Raw genomic sequence first — 17,131 nt, 5'->3', positions numbered from 1 at the left:
CAGGATTGTGACTTTCACCCCCATGTTTGGTGCAGAGATTACTTAAAAATAAAATCTTTAAGAAAAAAATTAAGATTTTTATTTTTATGTTTATTATTCATTATTTAATTTTTTATTTTTTTATTTTATTTTTTGTGTGTGTGTGGTGATGGTGGGTTTCAAACAGTGGCCTCAAACAGCAAATTGTGCTTAGAAGGGTGCCAGTCAGTGAAGAATTGGGAGGAAAGGGCCGACCCCGCCTTAGCCGACTCAGGGGAAAGCTTAAGCGTTACCTCCACCGCAGATGAGCACCTGCCTCCAGGTGGGCCATGACCCGCTGGGCCAGAACTGCTCCGGGACTTGGGTGGCGGGACTAGCATTATCCCCAGATACTCCCTATTCCTCCCTTTCCTGGCTGACCCGGGCCTCCTTCAGCGGACAGTCCTTCTTTAGATATGCTAATATCTTCCTTCGCCGGGGACGGTCCAATCCGAGGCCCTGAACTCGGTGTGGACGGGCAAGTTTTCTTTCCTCTCTACCCAGTTTAGGTGGCGGTGGAGTGGGCGATCTCACCGCTGCCCCCCTGCTGGCCCCTCCCGGGTGCTCCAGAGGCCGGGCTTAAAGGGGGTGGGGCTGGGCGGGCCCTTTCCCGCCAAGGGGTCGCCGGGGGGACGGGATCTTCCCGCAGGCGAGAAGGGCTGGTTAGCCACGCCAGGTGGTGCCCTCCCCGGGGCGGCAAGCCCAGCAGGGGCGTGTCCCCGCGCTCACCTGCCATTGGGCAGGTGGGGCGGCCGGCCTCTGGCAGGGCCGGACTATATAAACGCGGAGCCGCGCCGGGCCAGGCGCGCCGCAGGATGGTGGACAGCGTGTACCGCACCCGCTCCCTGGGGGTGGCGGCCGAAGGGCTCCCGGACCAGTACGCGGACGGAGAGGCGGCGCGCGTGTGGCAGCTCTACATCGGGGACACCCGCAGCCGCACGGCCGAGTACAAGGCCTGGCTGCTCGGGCTGCTGCGCCAGCACGGCTGCCAGAGGGTGCTCGACGTGGCCTGCGGCACCGGGTGAGCCCGGGCGGGGGGCAGCGGGGGGCGGCGGGGGGACCTCGGCCAGGCTCGTCCGGCAGCCTCCTCTGGCGACCCGCAGCCAGGCTGGGACCGGCGGCGGGGTATAGCGGGCGGGAGGCGGGGCTGAGGGTGCCCAGGGTGCGAGGGGGGTGTGGGCACTGCAGGGTGGGGACTCAGGGTGGGGACTGCCGGGCGTCTCGGGGCGACCCGGCGACCGGGCTTTGGAGCTAGACCGGCGGAAGCTATCACGGGTGCTGGCTCTGGCATGGCTCCCCAGGGATGGCCTTGGGCAGTGTTAACAGTTAACATTCGTTCAATATTTGCCCGTGCCACGCACTGTGCCAGGAGCTGTCCACAGGTCCGCGTTTAAGGTCCTCACAAAACCTCATGGGCTAGGGAATGCTGTCCCGTTTACAGTGGCCAGAAACCTGCCTCAGAGGAGTGAAGGCCCTCTACCTAGCAGAGAGGAGATTCAGACCCGGGTGGGTCCGGGTCTGGCCGATGCTCCAAACCCCCAGGCTATACTACCTCCCCAGGCACGGGCCCTCAGTTTGCCCCATCTCTCAAGTGGGGCTAACACCAGCTACCTCACAGGGTTGCCAGGAGGATTAGTGCACACTGATAGGGTGCCTGGCTCTGGATGGGTGCTAAAAAAACAAAACAGGAAAGTTGCTACCTGGTGATAACGCACGGATGTGAGAAACCTCATTCGAGGTAGGTAGAGAGGGCCTGGGGAGACGAAGAAGAGGAGTGGAAGAAGACGAGTGGAGGAGATGGAAATGTCCAGCATAGGGTCTCCTCCTTGCCTTCCCAGGCCCCCTGACTGCCCCTCTCTGCCTCTCCCCTCCGGCCCTGCCCAGGGTGGACTCCATCATGCTGGTGGAAGAGGGCTTCAGCGTGACCAGTGTAGACGCCAGTGACAAGATGCTGAAGTACGCGCTTAAAGAGCGTTGGAACCGGAGGCATGAGCCAGCCTTCGACAAGTGGGGTACGCAGGTCCAGTCGGGCCCTCCCTGCCCAGCACCCCAGGGTGCAGTACTTTCTGCCCCGGGCTCCTTTAGCTCCTGTGGCTGGAGTGCTTGATTTCCTTAAGGGGACAGCAAAATTACTTTCATTTCCCGGGAAAGGGAGGCTCAGGCACCGGAATGAGGTATCTGGTAACGAGGGGCTAGTTTTAATGATGTTTGTAGGATCTTCTCCCTTCTCCCAGATAAAAACCGGGAAGCGCCGAGCCATTCTTCCCAATCACAGCTTCCTCCCCCTTTGACTCCTCCTCCCCTTCACCCTCCATTCCCATAATGACCCCCTCCCCCTAACTGGATAGGGAATCCCCGTGTGTCTTGAAGGGGAAACTGAGGCAGGGCTGCACTTGGTGGAGGTGGGTACTGCTGGGGCCATGGGGCCACCCTGATCCCTCTTCCCCTTCCTGGTCCCAGTCATTGAAGAAGCCAACTGGATGACCTTGGACAAAGATGTGCCCCTGCCACCAGGGGGTGGCTTTGATGCGGTCATCTGCCTTGGAAACAGTTTTGCCCACCTGCCAGACTGCAAAGGTGAGAGGGGGTGTGGCCTGGATCCTGGCCCCTGCTTTGAGCTCTGCCTCTTTCCACAGACCCTCTGGGTGCCTGCTCTCCTGTCAGAGCAGACTGTTTTCTGCTCCGCTCTGCCTTGGCATCGGTATCCCCAGGGAGGAGGAGGAAGATGGGAGGGAGACTGGACCCCAGGGCTCTCGGCAGACGCAGCCTCTCTGCCCCCGCCCTGAGCTCAGGAGACCAGAGTGAGCACCGGCTGGCGCTGAAGAACATCGCGAGCATGGTGCGTTCTGGGGGCCTGCTGGTCATTGACCATCGCAACTACGACCACATCCTCAGCACAGGCTGTGCACCCCCAGGAAAGAACATCTACTATAAGGTGGGGGTCCCCAAGGGTGCGAAGCCCAGAAAGAGGGGATGGCATCCTGGGGTCCAGGTCCCCCAGTGGTTGCAGAGGCTAATGTAGCCTGTCCTGCCACCTACAGAGTGACCTGACCAAGGACATCACGACGTCCGTGCTGACTGTGAACAACAAGGCCCACATGGTGACCCTGGACTATACGGTGCAGGTGCCAGGGGCTGGCCAGGATGGTTCCCCTGGCTTGAGGTAGCCCCTGGGCTCGCTGGGGGGTGGGGGTGGGGTGGTGCTGAGGCTGCCAGTCTTCACAGCTGCCTGGGGGCTCTGTTGCAGTAAGTTCCGGCTCTCCTACTACCCACACTGTTTGGCTTCCTTCACGGAGTTGCTCCGAGCAGCCTTCGGGGGCAAGTGCCAGCACAGCGTCCTGGGTGACTTCAAGCCTTACAAGCCGGGCCAGGCCTACATTCCTTGCTATTTCATCCACGTGCTCAAGAGGACGGACTGAGCGCTGAGCGTGGTCTCAGCTACAACCCTCTGCCCAGGCCCTGCCCTATCTGGCTGGGGAGGTGGGGACTGGGGGTCCCATACCGAGGGCAGCCCCCAGCACAGATCCTGGGGTGTGGGGAGGGGCAGACTGCTGCTGTAGGTGTAGGGATTTGGGCAAATGGAAGCATGAGCAATACAGTCCGTGCCTTTTTCCTTTTCTGCACACCTTGTGTTTGGGTCAGAAGGCTCCAACTCCCGGAGGTGCCCTCCCTTGGCCTTACTCATTCCACAAGCTTACTCTTCAGCGCGCCAGCCGTTCAGACCACAACCAGCAGGGGGCAGCATAGACTTTATTTTCAGCCAAGACTGGGCTCCCTCTGGGGCCCAACCTTTGCACTCCATCCAGGCCCAAGCTCCTCCTCCTGAGCAGGGGGTCTTTAGTCCTGGAGCTGGAGCTGGCATGGAAGGACAAACCGGTAGGCGGGGGTGATGCTCTTTGAGCGCTTGTGGGGCTGCTTGGCTCCGGCTCCGGCTCCGAGGGCGTCTGCTTGGAGGTAGGCAGCCTTTGGGTGCGACAGCAGCAGGAGGAGAAGGAGCCCTTTGCTATCTCCGAGTCTGCGGGGTTACCTAGCACCTTCGGCCCTTGCGGGTGGGGGGCGGACGGCAGGAGGCTCCTAGCAGGCCGCAAACTTGCGCTGGCTGCGCTTGTACCTGAGCAGTTCCTGCTCGCTGACTGATGGCTGCAGCCGGACAGCGGCCTGCAGCAGATCCTCCATGGTGAGGAGCAGTGCCGAGCTCCCGGCCTCCAGCCCTGGTGGGGGGAGGTGAGAGGGAAACAGCCTGTGGTCTGGGTCTGAGGAGGACAGAGCCTTGGAGTGGGCCCCTTCTTGCCCAGAGCCCCCAGATGTCAGTAGCCCCTCCTCTGAAATCCCGGAGCAGGCCTGGATCCCATTAGCTTTTTGGTCAACCTCTGGGGCTGGCAAACGGCTCACCTTCTTCCAGGTCCCGGACCCTGCGTTTGAGGGCAGCTGTCATGGCATCAGAGCAGAGGGAGTAGAGGTCTGCCCCCGTCAGCTGGGGAGGGCAGCGATCTAGCACATTCACCAAGCTCACAGAAGGTTCTAGCTTGAATCTGTTGTGCCGGCAGAGGAAAGAAATGGTTGAGTCCGTCAAAAGGCATCCCGGACCAGCTTATTCTGCACATTGCCTTTATTCCCTAACCATCCCAAGGCCCAAGGCCCCTCAGAGTCTCCCGCTAATGGGGCATACTTGCGTGTGATGGCACTTAGAACACGGAGCTGGGAGGCACGGTCCTCGCTCACTCCCACAAACACCAGCTTGTCAAATCTGTAGGGAAACGGTCAGGCATGAGTGTCAGGGAGCCCAGCGCCAGGGTGGAGAGGGGGCACAGGCTGGGGCTCAGGGGCCAGGCCCATGTGGGCGTGGTTGAGGTGAGCGGTTCAGGGTGCGCACCTCCCGGGCCGCAGAAGGGCAGGGTCCAGGAGGTCTGGTCTGTTGGTGGCTCCGATCACAAACACATCCTGAGTGCTGTGGAGCCCATCCAGCTCGGCCAGGAGCTGAGACACCACCCTGTGAGTGAGAACATGGAGCCAGAGTGTCCTTGGCCCTTCCCCAGCCTCTGCCCTGCCTGTGGGGCCCCTCCTCGCCAGGCCTTCCCGAGGGGCCACCGGCACGGCCGGGTCCTGTGTACCCCCTCCACGCAGGCCCCCTGTTCTCAGTGTCCCCCACCTGACCCCACGGCCCCCTTTTCTCTGTTATACTGTTTCGGAACTGGAATGGCTGGCAAGCCCTGGGCTCTATAAAGACAGCCGCAACCTGTCTCCCGTCCCTCCGCCTTAGACCCCAGACTCCAATCTGGCTGAGACCCCCACCTGTCCATCACACCTCCAGAGTCTCCGCTTCGCCCCCGGCTCGGGGCCAGGGAGTCCAGCTCATCGAAGAAGATAATGCATGGAGCTGCGGCCCTGGCCCTGGAAAACACTGAGGAGAGAAAGGGACCCAAAGGAGGGGGAAGTTCAGGGGGTTCTGAAGTCAGGCGATGGAGGAGGGGAGCCAGGAGTGACAATTCGTCACTCTAGGTGCTAGGCCACCCTGGGCAGGTCCTCTTGCAGAAAGGACCATGAGGCGGTGCAAAGACCAGGAGCCGCTGGAGGGTCAGGGGGGCACAAGGGCCATTAGGGTTTGGGAAGAGCTAAGAGCCTGGCCCCTCCTCGCTCACCTTCTCGCACATTCTCCTCACTCTGACCCACATACATGTTGATGAGCTCAGGCCCCTTCACGCTGAGAGAGAGGATGAGACTTGTCAGATGTGTAAACACACGACCTCCCAGCCACCCCCCCTCCGGCTCCCCAGCCTCCGGAAGCTCCCAGTCCACCCACCACCCCTTCCACACCCCGTCGCCACCTGAGGAATGTAAGGCAGCATTCGGTGGCTACTGCCTTGGCCAGGAGGGTCTTGCCCGTGCCAGGCGGACCATGGAGCAGAAGGCCCGAGCGCCTGAGGCCCAGGCTCAGCAGCTCAGGGTGCTCTAGAGGGAGCTGAATGGTCTCCAGAATCTCTTTTTTCACCTCCTGCAGCCCGCCCACATCATGCCAGGACACGGAGGGGATCTAGGAGATGGAAAGTGTGTGGTTGGGGGCAGGGTAGTGGAGAGAACTCCTGTCCTATGCCCGAGGACCTGGAGTCTCTACCTTGGGGGCTCCAATGGCCTGGGAATGAGCTGTCTGCAGCTGCTCCAGTGCCTGCCCGAAATCCTCAGCCAGGAGAGGAAAGCCAGCAGCACACAGCTCCCCCTCGTCCTCCTCAGTCAAGCCACCCGCCAAGCTGCAAAGAGAAACCCAGGAGGACCTCTGGAGGAGCTGACCAGAAGCATCCTCCCCAACACGGTCCTCCTCCCCCTTCCCCAACTCCCACCCTCCTCCTCCATATTTCCTCTTGCCTCCTTTCCCTCCCAGTTTCCTCACCCCGAGTTCTTGATCCTGGCGCAGGCTGCCCGGCTGCTGTGGGTCAAAAGGGCATAGAGATCCCCTACCACGAAGCCCTGGGGAAGCACAGGAGAGGGCACGGGAGCTGGGCACAGCAGGCAGGAACCCTCAGAAGCCAGCCCCACGGCAGGAACAGAGGCCCAGCGCCGAAGCCCGCAGGGGCAGGGCAGCGGGACTGGGGGGCGGGCGTGCGTGCCTCCTCAGGGTACTCACCGCACACCGCCGTGCCAGCTGCGTCAGGTTCACCTCTTGGCCCAGGGGAAGGTGGGCGGTGAGGGCCCGCAGAACACTGAGCCGCTGCCCCTCTGACAACACGGGCACCTCCAGCTCGTGAGGAAACGCCGTCTGCACATCGGCGGGCAGGTCCTGGGCCTGGCTCGTGGTGGCCACGACCAGCAGGGGCGGGCGGCTGCAGACACAGAGCTGGCGCTGAGGGCCAGAGCATGGCTGGTGGCCCCTGAGGGCTGTCGTGTCATGAGGCTGGTGCAGTGGGGCAGGGAGGTGGGTGGGTGCTGGGTTGCGAGAGGGAGCTGAGCACCCCAAAGCTTCCTGCAGGGGCTCCATGGGCACACCCTGAGAGGGAGACCTGTGTCCACCCCCTCACACAGGGAGCTCACTGAGGGGAGACCCTGGGCTTTTCCTCTAATGTGGTGCTCCCCCACGAAATACTAGGGACCGCATCATCCCCCTCCCTCTGGATACCCCAAGCCCCTCAGCTCAGGACTGCCAGGAGGACAGCCAAATGGGCTAGAGGTCTGATAAGCCACTGAGGAAGAGAAGACAACAGGCTGAAGAGAGGTGGGGGGGGCTGGGCCCCACCCTTTATAGACCCAGCTCTGCACAATACCTGGTGAGGGGATCCTCATCGAGGAGGAGGCGACGCAGCGTGGCCACCACACGGGTGTCCTCCCCTAGCCCGTCACGGTCCCGGCCCAGGAGGTCCACGGCTGTCAGCAACAGAACCGCAGGCCGGCAGCGCCGGGCCCGGGAGAAGGTGGCCTGCAGCTTCGTCTCCACAGCCCCACTGCTGTCTGCACAGAGGCTAGAGCAGGGCACCTGGGGACAAGGTGGCCTGTGAGCAAAGGGCAGGCGTGATGGAGGCAGAAAGGGCAGGGACAGGAGCCACAAGAAGAGGCAGAAGATCTTTTTTTAGAGGGCGGAGACGGGGGAGCAGTAACACTGGCCAAGTGGTACCTCTTCTTTACCCTGACCTCAGTCCCTGGACTGCCCATCACAATCTTCAAACCCCTTCCTTTTTGAAAGTATCTTTCAGTAGCAGAGAATCATGGGAATATGTCTGACCTGCTCAGGTCCTGGGGCTAGGCTGGTGGCCAGAAGGGGGAGGGGAGAGGGAAACTCCGGGCCAGGAGGTGTACTTGGGGTTCAACTCTCCAGGTACCCTCACCTTCAGCAGGTGGAGCCCGAGGCGGCTACAGGCTGCAGTGACAGCTGTGGTTTTCCCACTGCCCGGGGGGCCCCGGAGAAGGACACTGCTGGTTCCTGTCAACAGAGCACCTCTGCAACCAGAGAACAGACACTTGTCTTTTCTATTCTGCTCAAACTGAGAGCCCTCAGTAACAGAGGGACCCTTGGATTGAGAATGCAGGCACTCTCCCTCCTTGTAGACCCCTTCCTCCTCCAGGGTTGCTGCCCCGTGGTGAGGCTGTAGTTCCCATGCCACCTGTGGGGCTCTGACAGGGGCAGGGAGCGTACCCAGCAGCCAGGACCGTTCCCTTTTGTCGTCGCTGCCTTCAGTAAAGCCTTGACTACTATGTCTGGTCTGGACTATATTGAGAGGAGGGAGGGCAGGGTCTGTGTCTACACATAGGCTAGTGGTATGAGGAGCTGTGTCCTTTGGTGAAGGCCAGCATGGCTAGTGGGCTCCCCGCGGGGAAGGGCGATCTCCAAGACAGCTGTCCCCGGTGGAGATTCTGCTTCCACAGCCAACCCTGGCGGGTAGAGGTTACCCCCAGGAAAGAACCTAGGAATTTGCCTACAGAAAGGACGTGGGCTAGCGGCCTGGGCATACTGGTCTGAGGGAGGACCACCAACCCTATGCTGGCCAGCGCATTAGGGACTGCTTGTCCAGCCCACTGCCCCTCCAGAGATGTCCCGAGCAGGCTTCTCTCATACCCTGGGGCTGCAGCCTCACTCACCCAGGCTGGAGGCGAGGCTTCAGGGCAGCACAAAGCTCAGTCACCAAGGTCTCCAGGCCCGGAGGCGACAGGCTGTTCCAGGGAGTGGATTCTCCTGAAGTGAGACTGGGAACAGGGCTCAGGGTAGAACCCACCTATGCAAGGTGGGAGGAAGCTTTAGTGTCTGGAATCTGTTTCTGTCCCTTTTCCCAGGCCTAGTCCCATCCCCAGGGCCTCACCAGGTACAAGGAGGTATGAGCCGTGTCCGCCAAGTAGGCCCCGGTCGGCCCATCCGGAGTTTCGCCAACAGTTTTCTTCACTTTAAAAAACATTTCCCGCCACCTGCAGAAAAGAAGCCCAATGAACTGCAGATCCAGAGCCCGCATACGTCCCTCCCAAAAGGACAAGGTGGCTGTCTCCAGCACAGAGGTGGACCGCAGGGACAAACTCAAGGGCAGCACGAACAACTGCCCCCAGACACAGCAGGGGGCTGGGGAGGGGAGGTAAGGGAAAGCAAGTAGCGGTCCTTCTTATCTCCCTGGCAGGCTCCTGCGCATTTTGAGGGCAGGAGCGAGAGCTGTCCCCCATATCCCTCATGACAACCATCAGAGAGCCTTGGGGTGTTTCTCCAGGTAAATGGCCCCCCCCCTACAGTTCCAGTGGGAGAAGCCACAGCTGCACTGAGCAAATGATCATCTGACCATTTTCAAAGCCTTCAGAACACAGTCTTCCCCCCGCCAATTCATACAAAACCTTCCAAAACCTCAGCAGGAAGGGGCCCTTGGCTCTTATCCAGTAATCCACAAAATCGAATTGCAGATTCCTTATTAAAGACACCTAATGACTTTCCATTTTGGCTGCACATTAGAATTATCTGTGAAACTTGGGCACATCAACATCTCCAACATGTTGTATGATTCCATTCGACAGACTGGTATTTGCTGGGGCTGTGGGAAGGAGGGAGTAGGTAGGGTCTGCTAATGGGAAGGGGTTTGGGGGGGATGAAAATGTTCTGGAATTAGATACTGGTGTTGGTTGCAAAACCTTACGAATATAGTAAAAGCTACTGAGCGGTACACTTTAAATGTATGAATGAGATCACAATTTTTAAAAAAGTAGTCTCAATGCCCAGTGTGGGGCTTGAACTTATGACCCTGAGCTCAAGAGTTGTATGCTCTACTGACTGAGCCAGCCAGGCAGGCCCCAGCCTTACCTTGACTTTGTGCCAGTAGGTCTGGGGCAGGGCTCAGGCATCTGTAATTTTGAAAGCTCCCCTCAGCCATAACCAGGGCTGTGCATTCACTGGCTAGTCTCAGAGTGAGTTGGGGCCACTCAGCCTAAGAAGGGTGCAGTGGGGAGCAGATAGTAGTTACTAACTGAATCTTCCAGAAAAGAAATGATGAACGACTCCCCTCTTTAATCCTAGGGGCAAAGGCAATGACTTGGCCCAGACTCTAACTTGGTCCTCTTTAAGCTCCAGTCCGTACAAATTCTTTTGTTCACATTGTCTCATTCATAAAGCTGCTTACTCTGGCAGCAAAGTGGGGTGTATGGGAATAACTCCAGGTGGAGGGGAGAAGCGTACTAGATTGGTACTATGAACTCTGGCAGTTATTAGGGTAGGCAGATATCATGATAAAAAGTGGAACATAGGGAAGCCTGTGTCTTCCTGTTATTCAGTATTAATGAACAGTAGGTAGTTCTAGAACCTGGCATCTCAATCCTGAGTCACAGTGCACATGGTGAGCAGTGGAATCCAAGGAGGAACACTGTGGAAGGCTAGGGGGAAGTCTCCCCTTCTCCCTTGACAGAAGGACCATCTCAGTAAGTACAAGGACCAGACCTCTTGAACATATCTGGGTATTGGGGAACGCTGGGTTGTGTTCTCAAGAGACAGAGGGGAGACAGTGGAGCTGGATCCTGCTGGCTTGTTCTGGGGGAGCAGAACCGTGGAAGAGCTTGCAGAGGCCACAGCACCACCACTGGAATTCTAGTGCAGGGATCACAGGACTCCCCAGCAAAGGCTTCCCTTACCAGGTTTGGGGGAGGAGGGCTAAAGCACCCATCTCTGTCTGTCTTTGGACCCACCTGCCCACCCCAATCCTGCTTTCCAGGGCCTGCTCAGTGGGAAGAACTGTGGGCTCAGCACCCAGAGGAGGGAGGCAGGTCTCTACAGGGCTGGAACAGCAGAGACCCGGGAACAGAAGAGGCTTGCTGGTCTGTCTCAGAAGGGCCCAGTGCCTGCTTCCCTTTGAAGTACAAAGGGTGGGCCTCCTGTAGTTTTCCTACAGAAAGCTAGCTCGTAGATATTGGCTATATTTAAGATGGGAGACACAAACAGGAAGTAACTAATACACATTCAGCCTGGCATTTTCTACCAGGCCCCAGTTGTAGATTAGACTTGGGAAAGCTCAAAGAGGTGCCATGAGCATTAAATGGGGTTACAAAGGGCACTACCAGGCCCTCGCATGGGTACCACAGCTTTGAATAAACCGAGCTCTGAATGTTGACCAAGAATGAATCAGTCACACTCCATACAAGGCATCGCTCCTGGCAGAGGACCCAGGCTGCTAGGCCAGAGACCTTGGGCATGCCAACTTGTACACCTCAGTTCCTTCTGGCTGGCTGGCACCACCTCATTGAAATCCCCTGTGAACGTTGGATTAGCATGTCTATCAGTTGTGTTCTCCTTCTAGTTCATGGCTACAGAAAACCAGTCTTAGGGTATCAGGCTACGCATTCTCCTGCTTCACAGAAAGCCAAAGCAGTCTCTGAATTCTTTGCCTTCCATTTTACATGGAACCTCTATGATCAGTATCTACAGTGGGAGAAAGGTTGGACTCCTTGTTTTGGGTGCTTGGGTCACTTATACTTAATTTCTCACTCTTTACTGAGAATAAGGAAAAAGAGGCAGCCTTTCAACGACAGCAGCAATCTGTCTCTCCCTTATTTTAGGAGATGCGATTGAAAAGCTGCATGGGCACACACCATTAATTAGGGCAGAAATCAAAGCCCGGGTCTCCTTATGTTGAGTATATGGGAGGTGTGGCCTGAAACCTGGCCCAAACGACCCTGTGGTTGTGAATGAAAAGCAAGGAATCTCATGTTGGTCTAGGCCCTTAAACTTCTTAATGCTTTCCTTTACCTGTGACCACCCAATTATTTGAGGATAAAAACCTCCCGAAGGCAGCAGGCAGTGGTTCTTAATCTTTTTTCAGTCCCGTGTCTATTTGAGAACCTGAAGAAAGCATGTACCTTTTCTCTAGAAAAATGTACATGACAGGGGCACTTGGGGGTGCTCAGTGAGTTAAGTGTCTGCCTTCAGCTCAGGTCATGATCCCAGGGTCCTGGGGTAGAGCCCCAAATCAGGCTCCTTGCTCAGTGGGGAAGTCTGCTTCTCCCTCTCCCTCGGCCCCTCCTCTGTGCTCGTGCTCTCTCAAATAAATGAATAAAATCTTTTTAAAAATGTACATGACAACAACGGTTTCTTATATAAAAAAATTATTTCACTTGTGGGGAGGTGATTATAGAACTCTTGCACCCAGGTTAGGAATCCCAGCTGTAGGATAAGAGGCAGGTGCGTACCTGGGCAGTTTCTCTGGGCTTCCTTCCAGGATCTCTACTTGCCCAACTGTTGGCACACACAGAACATCCCCTTCCTGGACTGCCCTGCAACACAGCAGTGGCCCTGGTCAGCTCACAGCGAGAGTCAAGAACATGGGATGACGCATCCGCACATGTCTACTCCCAACCCGCAGACCATAGGGGCCTACCACCCACCCAGAGATCCCAAGCAGTTGTCTGGACACCAGGTCTGACCTAGAATGAGCTGGGGGGAATGGCAGAGAGGCTAGAAAGGGGGACTCAGCAGTGAGGGGCAGAGCAGGATCCTGGCTCTTTGCAGGCCCTCTCAAATCAAAGAGGTTTCTCAGTTTAGAATGTCCAGATTCACCTTCTGGTACCAATTTCTCTTCTACTGACCACCTGCCACACGAAGAGGCATCTAGCCACAGTATTGCCAAAAATGTGGCTTTGTAAAGTCAGAGGCTCTGTGGGACCTGATTCTAAGGCATGGGATAGAAGAGCAAGGGTGAGATGCTATCCTCCTGAAAGGGGGTAAGCAGCTAACCTGGGTGTCTGAAAGTGCCGGTAAAGAACACGGTCATAATTTCCGTTGGTGCTGTAGTGTGGAGAGGACACAATTTCGATGTGCAACTCTTTGGCAAACAGAGGCCCAGGCAGCACTGAACAGCTTCCTTTGTCTTCGGGCGTTCTGGAACCTTCCAAGTACCTCTATCAGAGAAATAACCACCACCTTACAACCTTCTTCCAAGGAGTCAGGCTCTGCCCCACCTTAACTGTAGCAGCCAATATTTCTCTTTGCATCCTCCAGCCACAGGGCCTGTGGGAGGGGAGGCCTAAGGTAGCCAAACTGAATTCCTGTATCTTCCCTAGAAACAGAAACCTCTCCTCCTCATGGGCACCACCAGGAAGAGATTTCTGACTCTAGCTCCAAAAAGTTCCCCAGTACGAATAACCTTTCTGCGATACCTTTAAGTTGACCCTGAGCCAGGAAAATGGTAAAGACATTTAATTTCCACAAGTCCTTTTGAGTGACACCAGGCCGCAACTGGAATCGATATTAATTGGACATTAGTGGGGCCACTGAATTCAGGCTGTGGGAAAAGGATATGATCTCACTGAAGCTGAAAGGATTGGTTCAGCTGAATGAGATGAACCTCAGTGAGCTGTCCTCAGTCTGAGGGCTCGTTTCTCCACCATTCAAAGGGAAACCCACACCTGACTCCCATTCATGCATATCTTATATCCTTCTTGACATCTTAGAGCACTAACTGGCTATGCCAGCATTATCTAACAGAAGTTTCTACAGTGACAGAAATGTTACCTACATGTGCTATTGAGTATTTGACACGTAACTGAAGCAACCGAAGAACCGAGTTTTAAATTTTATTTAGTTTTAATTAATTTAAAAAGCCACACTGTGGCTAGCGGCTTCCATATTGGACAGTATAGGTTTAAACCATACATCTAGGTGCCTAATTAAACAGTAAACTATATTTGTCCCCCCAAATACAATGATCTTCTTGAAGTAATCTCCTTAAAGGCAGAAAGAAAATTTCTCTTGGGTATATTTACTAAAATATGAAAACCAAATACCAGGCACTAAAGAGAATATCGAGCCCTCCCCTTCGAGGAATTTACAATATATAACTGAGTATTAGACAGAGTACATAATCATAAAGGGAAAGAAAATAAATGCCCTAAGAAAGGTACAAAACGCTATAGGAGGAAGAAGTCATGTTAAATATACGGTAAGATCATGTAAGGCTTTGAGAAGAAGGTGGTGTCTTTCAATGGGCTTTGAAGGAAAGGATGGTAGGACCTTAACAGATGAGGCCAGCAGAAAAGGAAGGAATTTGAAGACAAGGATAAGCATAAGCAAAAGAAATGAGTTATCATCCTCTATATTACTCAGTACAATCCTGGATACACTGTAACCAATTCAACAAACAACTGATTAAGCAGATTAATATACTGTATATACCTGGTAACTTGAGGATGACTCTTTCCTTTCACCTGGATAGATGAAAGCCCTTCCCATGTGTCACTACACCATGGAGGATTATATTTTGATTACAGAGATAAATAAGACTAAGAGACATTAAGATCTAAGAAGTAGGTGATCTAAACTCTACAGCTCTCTTCTTCCAATATAGTTTAGATAAGGAAGAGGGAATAAGGAGTGGAAGCATTCCTGACCTCAGTCCTGTATCCTACCTGAATTCTGAGCTCTCCCACTTCCAGGAGATCACAGCCGAGATTAAAAGCCAGAGTGGCAGGCACGAGGGCCAGTCCGTCTGCGAGGGGCTCTCCCGGCTGTCCAGAGCCGGGTCCCAGCCTTTCAGAGAGGTCCCAGCGAGGCTCTAGGACCTGAACCCTGGCCAAATGTGGCTGGGAAGTGTTCGAAGATTCTCCCGCCCGGGTCACCCATACCCATTCGCCCTGGAAGAGGCCCAGGCTACGGAGACAGCTCCGGCTTACTCCGAGCGAATCTCCAGTCCCTCCCAGAACTCCCCGGAGTCGCCGGACTGTGCAGTTAACCGCGAAGGAGGACACCACGGGTGGGGGTGGGGGTCGGCTGCTGTCCCCAGCCTCCTGACCCAGTTTGGCTCGCCCACGGAGCTCAGTCACAGCTAGCCGCGTCCCTGGGCCCAGCAGCCCTTGCAACGCCGGCCGCGTTTCCAGCACCCGCGGTCCGGGCACTGGCAGGGCCTCTCCGCGCCGCACCAGCAGCGGCCCGACTCTCGGTCCCGGCCCGGGCCCCGGCGAGGTGCCAAGCAGCGCCCAGCCTAGCGCCGGAGGCCGCCGCACAGGCCGCGCCCGCACCCACGCCCCAGAGCCCAGAGCCAGGAGCCGCAGCAGCGCGCGGCTAACCAGTAGCTGCGGGGGCCCTGGACCCTGCTCCTCGGTCTCCGCGCCCGGTCCCTCCAGGGCCGCCACTAACAGCGCCGGCCCTGCGGGGCTCTCCTCTGCGGGCCGCAGGGCTAGCACCAGGCCCAGCCCCGCCTCAGGCCACGGGCCCCCGGGGGGCAGCAGCACCGCCAACGGGGGTGCCTCGGTCGGGAAGGGCTCCAGGACTCGCAAGACTGCCAGCGCCATGGTGACAGGAGACCAACGAGGAAGGGGAAGGAGAGCGGCTTCCGGGGCCAGACTGCCGCCCGCCGTTTCCGCTTCCGTCGAGGGCTGTGCGAGGACAGTGGGCGGGGCGGCGGGTTCCTGGCTGGCGTCCGCGTGGAGGTTTAGCGGCCGCTCGGATTGAAGGGTGGCTTTCTCGGTGGCGGTAACGCGTTCACTGCCGCGGAGTAGTCAACATTTTGAGACGGTGTTTGCAGGGATGTGTTTTCCGCGCCTGCTAAGGGAGTAACGTCCTCCCCACTGCCCTGCCTTGCACTTAACAGTTCATTGAATGATCAACGAACCGTCGGCGTGCCCAGGACCAGCTTGGCCCAGGGCTGGGAGCTACGGGTGGAGTGTTTAGGAAGGAGTCCAGTCCTCCGTGGAACTCCTGTAGTTTCCACGGTGGAACTGTAGGCACTGAGGCTTGGTGGTTGTGGGGAAGATTGCAGGAGGGAGTGGTAGGATAAAACTGCCTCAGCCGTGCTTATGGCTATGTAGTGGCTGCAGGCTGGATAACTACCTGTGATTCATGGAGCCCTGGAGTATTTGGTACTGCCTCACCTGTTCCAGCACATGCTACACAAAACCCACGTCCCAGTGTTTCTTGTCCTGTTTCTTGTCCTGTTCGTTCTACTCCCACCAAGCTTGAAGACAAAGCAGCTTCGCTTTTTCATCCTCCAAAACAGTTGCTCTCCCCATCCCACCAATCCTTGCAGACTGGAGACCCACGTCCTGTTTCTACCCTGCGGGGTGAGGGGCGATGTGGTGATGGGAGCAGTAGAGCAGGCAGAAGAAAGGGGTCCAAGGCTTCAGTCATGAGAGGGAACCAACAGTTTGCTTCCCAGCTTTAGCTGTTACTTAGATTCCATCCTTGTCTCCAGTTCCACTGCTCTGGACAAGGCACTTGGACACCGACAGGCCACACCTCCAGTAATTAACAAAAAAAATTTTTTTCTCTTGGAATCAGTCCATTGGTTGGTGGTAATCTACCCTTCCTGGACCTTGCATTCTCCAACCACTGCCTAACTTTCCCCTTTCCTTCACAGCTGAACAACTTGAGGCAGTCTTTAAATTTGTACATCATGAATTCCTGAAAATCTGAGAGTTGAATATTAGATTTACATGTTAGAAGGTATTTCTATTCCTAGTGAGACAAGAAGGTATTTTTATGTGTGTTTTTTTTTTTTTTAAAGTTGTGTTTATTTGACGGAGGGAGTGAGAGAGCAAGTGAGCACAAGCAGGGGTGTGGCAGAGGTAGAGGGAGAAGCAGGCTTTTGACTGAGCAAGGGAGGACAATATGAGGCTCAATCCCAGGACCCTGGGATCATGACCTGAGCCTAAGGCAGACCTTTAATTGGCTGAGCCACCCAGGGATCCCTATTTTTTATTTGTCATTTTTTTTAAAAAGATTTTATTTATTTATTTGACAGAGATCACAAGTAGGCAGAGAGGCAGGCAGAGAGAAAAGGAAGCAGGCTCCCCGCTGAGCAGAGAGCCCAATGCAGGGCTCAATTCCAGGACCCCGGTATCATGACCTGAGCTGAAGGCAGAGGCTTTAACCCACTGAGCCACCCAGGCGCCCCTATTTTTTATTTGTTAAGTGGGCTTCACACTAGGGCTTGAACTCATGACCCAGAGATCAAGACCTGAGTTGAGATCAAGAGTCGGATGCCAACCCAGTCCTCCAAGAAAATATATTTTAAAAGTCTGATTATAGTTCCTGGAGGTGCTTCTAATCTTAAACTTGAAATTGCCTAATTCTACTTTTGTTTTATTTTGTTTTGTTTGAGAGAGAGCAGGCATGCTTGAGGTGGGGACAGAAGCAGAGGGAGATAATCTTAAGCAGACTCCATACTGAGCTTGGATCCCAGTG

General features: G+C 55.9%; 2 protein-coding genes across 2 annotated transcripts; one reads left to right on the top strand and one right to left on the bottom strand.

Annotated features, from left to right (window-relative positions):
• The first annotated feature begins 740 nt into the window (after nucleotides 1–740).
• GNMT (glycine N-methyltransferase) lies at nucleotides 741–3,637 on the top strand. Its single transcript, XM_032862150.1, has 6 exons — nucleotides 741–1,039; nucleotides 1,903–2,030; nucleotides 2,479–2,595; nucleotides 2,811–2,953; nucleotides 3,060–3,181; nucleotides 3,266–3,637. The coding sequence occupies exons 1-6, from the start codon at nucleotides 834–836 to the stop codon at nucleotides 3,435–3,437; spliced, it is 888 nt and encodes a 295-aa protein (XP_032718041.1). The 5' UTR covers nucleotides 741–833; the 3' UTR covers nucleotides 3,438–3,637.
• A 305-nt stretch (nucleotides 3,638–3,942) lies between these two features.
• PEX6 (peroxisomal biogenesis factor 6) lies at nucleotides 3,943–15,286 on the bottom strand. Its single transcript, XM_032862139.1, has 17 exons — nucleotides 14,359–15,286; nucleotides 12,689–12,852; nucleotides 12,145–12,228; nucleotides 8,799–8,901; nucleotides 8,581–8,714; nucleotides 7,830–7,941; nucleotides 7,272–7,480; nucleotides 6,638–6,833; nucleotides 6,404–6,480; nucleotides 6,131–6,263; nucleotides 5,844–6,049; nucleotides 5,658–5,719; nucleotides 5,311–5,419; nucleotides 4,892–5,008; nucleotides 4,688–4,765; nucleotides 4,411–4,550; nucleotides 3,943–4,229 (listed from the first exon to the last, which is right to left on the bottom strand). Exons 1-17 carry the CDS (start codon nucleotides 15,238–15,240, stop codon nucleotides 4,093–4,095), a joined length of 2,943 nt encoding a protein of 980 aa, XP_032718030.1. The 5' UTR covers nucleotides 15,241–15,286; the 3' UTR covers nucleotides 3,943–4,092.
• Nucleotides 15,287–17,131: the final 1,845 nt, after the last annotated feature.

The sequence above is a fragment of the Lontra canadensis genome, unplaced genomic scaffold, assembly GCF_010015895.1.
Source record: "Lontra canadensis isolate GAN:19392208 unplaced genomic scaffold, GSC_riverotter_1.0 scaffold23, whole genome shotgun sequence".
Lineage (NCBI taxonomy): Eukaryota > Metazoa > Chordata > Mammalia > Carnivora > Mustelidae > Lontra > Lontra canadensis.
Note: the sequence above shows the minus strand (reverse complement) of the source record. Positions and strands in the feature narration are given on the sequence as shown.

What these genes read in the sequence shown, in the direction of transcription:
- GNMT (XM_032862150.1), top strand. Translation starts at nt 834, where the DNA reads ATGGTGGACAGCGTGTACCGCACCCGCTCCCTGGGGGTGGCGGCCGAA. An exon ending in CCACCTGCCAGACTGCAAAG is followed by an intron (nt 2,596 to 2,810) that starts GTGAGAGGGGGT and finishes CCCTGAGCTCAG; the next exon opens with GAGACCAGAGTGAGCACCGG. An exon ending in GATGGTTCCCCTGGCTTGAG is followed by an intron (nt 3,182 to 3,265) that starts GTAGCCCCTGGG and finishes GCTCTGTTGCAG; the next exon opens with TAAGTTCCGGCTCTCCTACT.
- PEX6 (XM_032862139.1), bottom strand. Translation starts at nt 15,240, where the DNA reads ATGGCGCTGGCAGTCTTGCGAGTCCTGGAGCCCTTCCCGACCGAGGCA. An exon ending in AAGCCTCGCCTCCAGCCTGG is followed by an intron (nt 7,942 to 8,580) that starts GTGAGTGAGGCT and finishes CTCTGGTTGCAG; the next exon opens with AGGTGCTCTGTTGACAGGAA. An exon ending in AGGCCATTGGAGCCCCCAAG is followed by an intron (nt 6,050 to 6,130) that starts GTAGAGACTCCA and finishes TCCATCTCCTAG; the next exon opens with ATCCCCTCCGTGTCCTGGCA.